Source organism: Leptodactylus fuscus, chromosome 7 (genome assembly GCF_031893055.1).
Source record: "Leptodactylus fuscus isolate aLepFus1 chromosome 7, aLepFus1.hap2, whole genome shotgun sequence".
NCBI classification, from domain to species: Eukaryota; Metazoa; Chordata; class Amphibia; order Anura; family Leptodactylidae; genus Leptodactylus; species Leptodactylus fuscus.
In genome coordinates, this window is record NC_134271.1 from 140100217 (window position 1) to 140109234 (window position 9018).

At 42.9% G+C, this 9018-nt stretch overlaps 1 protein-coding gene across 1 annotated transcript; it reads right to left on the minus strand.

The window, feature by feature from the left end:
* Positions 1-7088: 7088 nt before the first annotated feature.
* Positions 7089-8048, minus strand: LOC142214577 (olfactory receptor-like protein OLF1). Its single transcript, XM_075283518.1, has one exon. The coding sequence runs from the start codon at positions 8046-8048 to the stop codon at positions 7089-7091; it is 960 nt and encodes a 319-aa protein (XP_075139619.1).
* Positions 8049-9018: the final 970 nt, after the last annotated feature.

Genomic DNA, 9018 nt, shown 5'->3' on the forward strand with positions numbered 1-9018 from the left:
CCTGTCCCTCAATGTCAGTCTAATGTGTCTCCTTGTGCAAAAATTAAGAAAACCAAGTCAAGTCTCCTGGGCGCCAGCCAGACTCGTGGTTAGCAGAGGAATAACGTGACATTTCTGGGCCTTATGGGCAATTTTTACTGGTTTTAACCTATGATGTGCCCTGATGTATTTTGATTTTGGGCTTCTTCAGGCTCCAGGGTTTGGGTGCAACCACAGTCTTTGGACTCCCTATAGCTGTGATCCTGTTAGTATAGTTTTCTACGCTATGAGGAAATTTATTAAGGCCTTTATGCAATACATTGTAGATAAAGTAGAATTTTCACGGCTAGGGTTCACAAGGCTAGGGTTGAGCGATCGTGTTTGGAAGAGATCGGATTCCGATCGGCGATCGAGAAAATTTCATAAAAATTTCACGGAATTCTGAACACGATCTTTTTAGGTGGGATCGAGATCGGTGATTTCGGTGATCGAGATCGGTGATTTATTTCCCACAATGCTTTGCTACTGGCCAAGCATTGTGGGAAAAGCTAACAATGTTAGCCTTCACACTGAGTATATGCTCCGCTCATTCTGAGTGGAGTGTATACTCAGTCTGAAGACTCTGCTGCGGTTCCATAGGAATGAATGGAAGCAGCCGGCACACAGCCTTAACCCCCTGTGCACCGGCTGCGTCCATTCATTCTAATGGGAGACTAGCTAACATCTCTAGTAGCTACTTACCTGCAGAGATGGCTGGTCCGGTGCCCGGTGTTCTCGTTCTTCTTCGCCTCGCTGCCCCCGCCTCCCAGGTTAGTGTTAAAGAGCTAGGAAGAAGGTGGGGCTTGTGGCTTAGGAGAGTGTGGGCGGGTACAGGGCGGGGAGACATGACGTCTCCCCTCCCAGTACCCGCCTACACTCTCCTAACCCGCCCACACTCTCCTAACCTGGGAGGCAGGGGGCAACGAGGCGAAGAAGAACGAGAACACCGGCCACTGGACCAGCCATCTCTGCAGGTAAGTGGACACCAAGGGGGACTAAGTAGCCAGAGGATTAAAAAAAATTCCTCTGGCTACTTAGTGATTAAAAAAAAATCACTACACAGCGTGGATTCTAATAATTAAAGTGTTCAATTCTTAGATTCCATGCTGTATAGTGAATAGGATTGTTTTTAAAATCCAATCTCCGATTAGTAAAAAAAATCCCACTGACTTGCATTGGGATCGGAATTGGGATCGAGATCGGGTTCGAATGAAAAATGATCGGAAATCGGATTTCAATATCGATCCTGAAAAGTCAAGATCATCTCAACCCTACACACGGCCAATTTTGTAGCAAAATGGGGACCTTTTGGACTCTTATTCACCATCACTGCCTTAAATGGAGCTCCAGTTTGTTATGTCTTTAGGTCAACAATTACCTAATATTTCCTTACGACCAGGAAACAGCTCCACAAAGCTGAACTTCCAGGATACTTAGGAGAAAGGATCTAATAATTATCCATTACCAAGATCCTTCCTATGAAGGGTTCAAGTAACCATGGAGAAAGTGTAAGGAAATGTCTGGTGAAAATAGTGTTGTAATAAAAGGAGGAACTAAAGTCTTTGACGTTCTTCTGATCCCATCAAACAGCTCTATAAACCTCAACCACCTGTTGTGTTCTAAGTAAATGTTTTCACTTTCTGGTTGTCTTTGGTGGAGAAGTCTTCTATTCCGCGCAGTCATCATTACTTGAGGTTATACAGTCCTATGAAAAAGTTTGGGCACCCCTATTAATCTTAATCATTTTTAGTTCTAAATATTTTGGTGTTTGCAACAGCCATTTCAGTTTGATATATCTAATAACTGATGGACACAGTAATATTTCAGGATTGAAATGAGGTTTATTGTACTAACAGAAAATGCGCAATATGCATTAAACCAAAATTTGACCGGTGCAAAAATATGGGCACCTCAACAGAAAAGTGACATTAATATTTAGTACATCCTCCTTTTGCAAAGATAACAGCCTCTAGTCGCTTCCTGTAGCTTTTAATCAGTTCCTGGATCCTGGATAAAGGTATTTTGGACCATTTCTTTCTACAAAGCAATTCAAGTTCAGTTAAGTTTGATGGTTGCCGAACATGGACAGCCCGCTCTCAAATGATCTGAAAACAAAGATTGTTCAACATAGTTGTTCAGGGGAAGGATACAAAAAGTTGTCTCAGAGATTTAACCTGTCAGTTTCCACTGTGAGGAACATAGTAAGGAAATGGAAGACCACAGGGACAGTTCTTGTTAAGCCCAGAAGTGGTAGGCCAAGAAAAATATCAGAAAGGCAGAGAAGAAGAATGGTGAGAACAGTCAAGGACAATCCACAGACCACCTCCAAAGAGCTGCAGCATCATCTTGCTGCAGATGGTGTCACTGTGCATCGGTCAACTATACAGCGCACTTTGCACAAGGAGAAGCTGTATGGGAGAGTGATGAGAAAGAAGCCGTTTCTGCACGTACGCCACAAATAGAGTTGCCTGAGGTATGAAAAAGCACATTTGGACAAGCCAACTTCATTTTGGAAACAAAGATTGAGTTGTTTGGTTATAAAAAAAAGGCGTTATGCATGGCGTCCAAAAAGAAACAGCATTCCAAGAAAAACACATGCTACCCACTGTAAAATTTGGTGGAGGTTCCATCATGCTTTGGGGCTGTGTGGCCAATGCCGGCACCGGGAATCTTGTTAAAGTTGAGGGTCGCATGGATTCCACTCAGTATCAGCAGATTCTTGAGAATAATGTTCAAGAATCAGTGACGAAGTTGAAGTTACGCCGGGGATGGATATTTCAGCAAGACAATGATCCAAAACACCGCTCCAAATCCTCAGGCATTCATGCAGAGGAACAATTACAATGTTCTGCAATGGCCATCCCAGTCCCCAGACCTGAATATCATTGAACATCTGTGGGATGATTTGAAGCGGGCTGTCCATGCTCGGCGACCATCTAACTTAACTGAACTTGAATTGTTTGTCCAAAATACCTTTATCCAGGATCCAGGAACTGATTAAAAGCTACAGGAAGCGACTAGAGGCTGTTATCTTTGCAAAAGGAGGATCTACTAAATATTAATGTCACTTTTCTGTTGAGGTGCCCATACTTTTGCACCGGTCAAGTTTTGGTTTAATGCATATTGCACATTTTCTGTTAGTACAATAAACCTCATTTCAATCCTGAAATATTACTGTGTCCATCAGTTATTAGATATATCAAACTGAAATGGCTGCTGCAAATACCAAAATATTTAGAACTAAAAATGATTAAGATTAATAGGGGTGCCCAAACTTTTTCATAGGACTGTATTCTCCCAACCTAATTTACTCCCAATTTACTTCTCATATTCACAATATTATCTAAGATCTTTGGTTACAATGAAAATCCCCTTATACTACACAGGAAAATACAAAGTGATTGCCATTGTTCTCCTTCCTGTAGGTCCCAATGGCCCACTCGGAAATGGCACAGTTTTATGGTTCACGTAAGACATCAACAATACACTAGATGGTTACTGGAAGAGAATCATTGGTATAGTATCTGATGACATAAACAGGTATAATCATTCCAAAAATATGATGGCCACCCAAGGATTTACCCAAAATATCCCAAAAATATACTTTTCACAACTGTGTTTCTGTTTGACCCGCAGCTTTTTTTTGAGGATTTACTGCAAGTTCTCAATAGGATTAAGATCTGGGGTCCCAAAATGTCTCCTGAATGGTCAAGAGATGTTTTTGGAGAATGTTTAGATCCCATTGTTTTTTAATGGTAGTGTTCCTAGGCAAAATTGTGAGTGAGCCTACTCCATGGATGAAGAGGAACCCAACACATAGTTACATAGTAGATGAGGTTGGATGAAGACAACGGTCCATCAAGTCCAACCTATAAACCTACAATCCCTACAGTGTTGATCCAGGGGAAGGCAAAAAACCCCATGAGGTTCATGCCAATTGCCACAATTCAGGGGAAAAAAATTCCTTCCTGACTCCAGTCTGGCAGTCAGTATAAAAACCCTCGTTCAACGTGTCCTTAAAGGGATTCTACCACTAAAACACTTTTTTTTCTAGTTACCACGTCGGAACAGCCTTTAAAAAGGCTATTCGTCTCTTACCTGTGGAAGTGCTCTCCGCCGCGCCGTTCGTTCAAAATACCGGTTTGTACCGGTATGCTAATTAGTTCTCTCGCAGCGATGGGGGCGTCCCCATCGCAGGAGCAGCGATGGGGGCGTCCCCATTGCAGCTCGAAAACCGACCGCAGCGCCGCCTCTCTGGTCTTCGGTGTCCTCCCCTTGCTTCTTCAGCGTACTGTCGGACGCCTGCGCAGCACGCTCTGTTTGACGAAGATTGCCGAACGTACTGCGCATGCGCGAAATTGCCGTCCCAGCCATAGTGCGGGCACCGCACTTTCGCGCATGCGCAGTACGTTCGGCAATCTTCGCCGAACAGAGAGCATACTGCGCAGGCGTCCGACAGACGCTGAAGAGGCCAGGGGAGGATACAGAAGACCAGAGAGGCGGCGCTGCGGTCGGTTTTCGAGCTGCAATGGGGACGCCCCCATCGCTGCTCCTGCGATGGGGACGCCCCCATCGCCGCGAGAGAACTAATTAGCATACCGATACAAACCGGTATTTTGAACGAACGGCGTGGCGGGGAGCACTTCCACAGGTAAGAGACGAATAGCCTTTTTAAAGGCTATTCCGACGTGGTAACTAGAAAAAAAAGTGTTTTAGTGGTAGAATCCCTTTAAAATCTAGAGTCCATAACCTTTAATATTTTTCTCTTCAAGAAAGGCATCCAGGCCCTCTTTGAACTTGTTCAATGAATCCACCATCACCACTTCCTGGGGCAGAGACTTCCAGAGCCTCGCTGTTCTTACTGTGAAGAATCCCCTTCTATGTTGCTGGTGAAACTTTCTCTCCTCCAGACGTAGAGAATGTCCTCTTGTCATGAATGGTCTCAGGATTTTTTAATGTTGGCATGACACAGGACTCAGGGTAGAGTTCTCCTTTTCTTTTCTTGACAACCATTCCTCTAGGTGTCCCAAACAATCTTGAAAGAGAAAATAACCTTACCCTCTTCCTTTGCAGTTCAACCCCTGTACTTCCTGCAGATTGTCCTTGATTTTTTTCTTGTAGAGATGTGGATTCTAGAAGAATGATTGTGAAGAAGATGTGGGTCCATGGCCAGGAATCTCTCCAGATCTCAGTCCCATTGACAACCTGGGTTGCAGCAATCCCAATGATTATATTTTTACAGTATACCCAAATATAACACCAAAGATAACACCAGAAGAAAAAACAATGAGATACTCGAGAAACAAAACTTTGTACAAAAATATCCTTCAAAAATTCTGACAGCTGAAAATTTCCCTATAGTCTTAATCTAAATCAAAGCCTTCAAGGGGTTAAAGTAAATAGCATAAGTAATGTGACAACTTAAAATATAGGTATCACTTTTTCTTTATTCCTTTTAGTCTTGGACGTCAGTTTTGGGGTCATCCGTACCGGGTACAGGTCACATAAGACCTTAGGGTCAGGTGATGGCACAAAGTTTAATATAAAAGCTCTTTATTTTTATATAATTCATTACATCGGTGAGAACAAAAAATGGCAAACCAGATGGCTGCAAGGCCTAGTGTCCCTCTGAAAAAAAGGCAACCCCCCCAAAAAACAGCCCTAAGACATAAGGTGGCATTGTGGTTAGAAAGGTCTTTATATCCCAATCTTAAAGGGATTCTACCACGACGCCTCTATCTTTGGCTGGATCCTCCCCTTCTTTCTTCGTCTTTCTTCGGCGTCACCTCCAACGCCTGCGCAGTTGGCTCTGCCGACTGCGCATGCGCGCAATTGCAGCATTGGAACTATGGCCGGGGCCTGCGCAGTCAGCTCTACTAGTGTCTCACTGGCAGAGCCAATTGCGCAGGCATCGGAGGTGACACCAAAGAAAGACGAAGAAAGAAGGGGAGGATCCAGCCCAAGATAGAGGCGTTGCAGGATTGTGTTCTCGAGCAGCAGTGGGGACGCCCCCAACGCATTTACAGTGCTGGGGCCCGCCCTCATCGCTGCGAGAAAACTAATTTGCGTATCGGTAAAAAACGGTATTTCTAAGGAACGGCGCGGCAAAGATCACATCTAAAGGTAAGAGACGAATAGCCTTTCTAAAGACTATTCCAACGTCTTATCCACCAAAAAAAGGATTTTAATGGTAGAATCCCTTTAAGCATATATGGCATATCCACAGGATCTTATATTAGAGGTCTTTCCCTATTGGGGGTCCTTGGATGTTTTCTGAATACTCATAGATTTTAAAGGCCGGGTTCACAGGGGGTATTTTGGACCGGAAGCTAAGGTTCCAGTACAAAATACAGACAGTCACGCACTCCGCTTCGGATTAGGCCCAATGAATGACTGAATCCACCTGAAGAAAGGGCATCTTGCTTCTCTTTTCCGGGATCCGGCTCCCAGAAAAAAAAACTTACCAGCCCCCATTGATTTCAATGGGAGACGTCTTTTTGGTCAGGATTTTGAGGCAAATTCGCCTCAAAATCCTGACCAAAATACCCCGTGTGAATCCAGCCTAATGGTTCTGTGAGGTCCACTGAAGATACCGATAGCCACCATAGTGGTGATGCCCAAACATATCAGGCCTATCGTATAACTGGTGTATATTCTTAAGAATGGAATGACTATTGAAGTTTATAGCTATGTATTGGGTATGCAGTAATGTGTTTGAGAATTTGTACACCATGGGGTTACTATATGAACTTGAGAGCGTCAAAAATTAACTTTCCTTTAAGTTATGGCTTGTCAGATATAGGAGATCCCAAAGTCCACATATCTTCTGAGTAAAAAATGTGCAAGGAGGTAGGTTCTTCTAAGCACTAAAAAACAAAAACATAAACCAAAAATATAGAGATTTGTTCCCAAACCATATCTGGTACGTCCACATTGTCACCACCAAGGCCTTCACCTGAGTGATTTATAGGTGCTAAATGTTTGGCCCCATAATCCAGACCATATCTCTAAAGAACCTTTGTGATGCTTCTTCTGGAGGCACCACAAAGGTCTACCACTTTTCACATCCTTCACGTTGACCGGACAATGTTTGAACACTGATCAACTTTCCTTGAAAACTTCTTATGTAGGGTCCCCTTGACTTCTTTATTTCTTATACTGTAGATAATAGGATTCAACATTGGAGTCACCACTGTGTAAAGCATAGATATGGCCCGGTCCCGATCTGGCAAGTAACTGCGCCGTGGACGTAAATACATAAACATAATGGTTCCATAGTACAAAGAAACCACAGTCAGGTGTGAAGCACAAGTGGAGAAGGCCTTATACCTCCCTTTGGTGGAACGGATCTTCAAAATGTTCGTGATGATGTGGAAATAAGAAAGTAAAGTCAACAGAAAGGAGCAAAGTGTTATTAGACCCCCTGCGATGTACACAGCCACCTCATTGAAGAAGGTGTCTCGACAGGAGAGCTTGAAGAGTGGTGGCATCTCGCAGAAGAAATGGTTGACAAAGTTGGACTTGCAGTAGGGCAACTGAAAGGTGGTGATGGCAAAACCTATGGCGATGAAGGGAATTATGACCCAAGATCCGGCAGCCAGGTAGCAGCAGAATCCCTTATTCATGATGGTGACATATTGTAAGGGCTTGCAGATGGCCACGTATCTATCGTAGGCCATGACGGCCAATAATACACACTCGGTTGCTCCTAAGTCTAAGGAGAAAAACATCTGAGCGGCACATCCTAAGAAGGAAATGCTTTTGTCTCGAGACAATATATTCACGAGTATTTTGGGCACGATGGTGGAGGAGAAACAGATGTCAATGACGGAGAGATTGCTGAGGAAGAAGTACATAGGGGTGTGCAGGTGGCTGTTGACTCTTACCACCACAAGTAATAGGACATTTCCTGACAAGGTGACGGTATATATAATCAAGAATAGCAGGAAGTAGATGACCTGAAGATGGGGGACGCTGGAGAGACCAAGGAGGATGAATGACTTCACACGTGTTTGGTTGAACTGTTCCATCACATTTCTCAAGATGTGCCTACACGTGGAAAAATACGTCACTTATTATAAGAGCTGCATTCTCCAGGGATATCACCATTGTCGTTCTTCAGACCCTACATGGAGTGACATTTTCCCATATTTGGCCCAATATTAGCAATCCTCAAAGGACAAAGTAGCATGGCGAGGTGAGAAATGGATTTTATTTATGGTGGACCATCAGGTTAGTTATGGGTGAGGAGCTTGTTGTAATACACCATCTCCATCTAACTAGTTACACCATTGCTGGGCTGTGAGGAACACTCTTCCATAGCCTTGTACTGTCAGAAAGCATGGAATGCCTCTCTGACAGTGGAAGGCACCGCTATCTCTAGCACCAGGGTGCATACCAGCAAAGCCGAGACTCCGCACACTATCAGCTTTATAGCAGAATATAATACCGCACATCTTTAATGTAACAATAAGCCTTGACCCATTGGAAGATGGTATTGTCATGAGAAATCAATGTCTGTAGGCATTTGTTTTAATGTTATGAATGCTCGTATGTATTCATACACAATATTCATATATATAAATAAATACACATCACACACATACATTCATATACACATAAACAACTATACACATAACATGCACACGTATATTCATAAACATTACTAACGTATATATATATTTATACACATTACACACATACATTCATACACATTATACACATACATTCATACACATTACACACATATATCCATATACATGATACACATACATGCACACACATTACACACATATATCCGTACACATTACACACATACATTCATACATATGAAACATACATTCATACACATTACACACATACATTCATATACATTACACACATACATTCATACACATACATTCATACACATTACACACATACACATTACACACATATATCCATACACATTACACACATACATTCATACACATTAAACACATACATTAATACACATACATT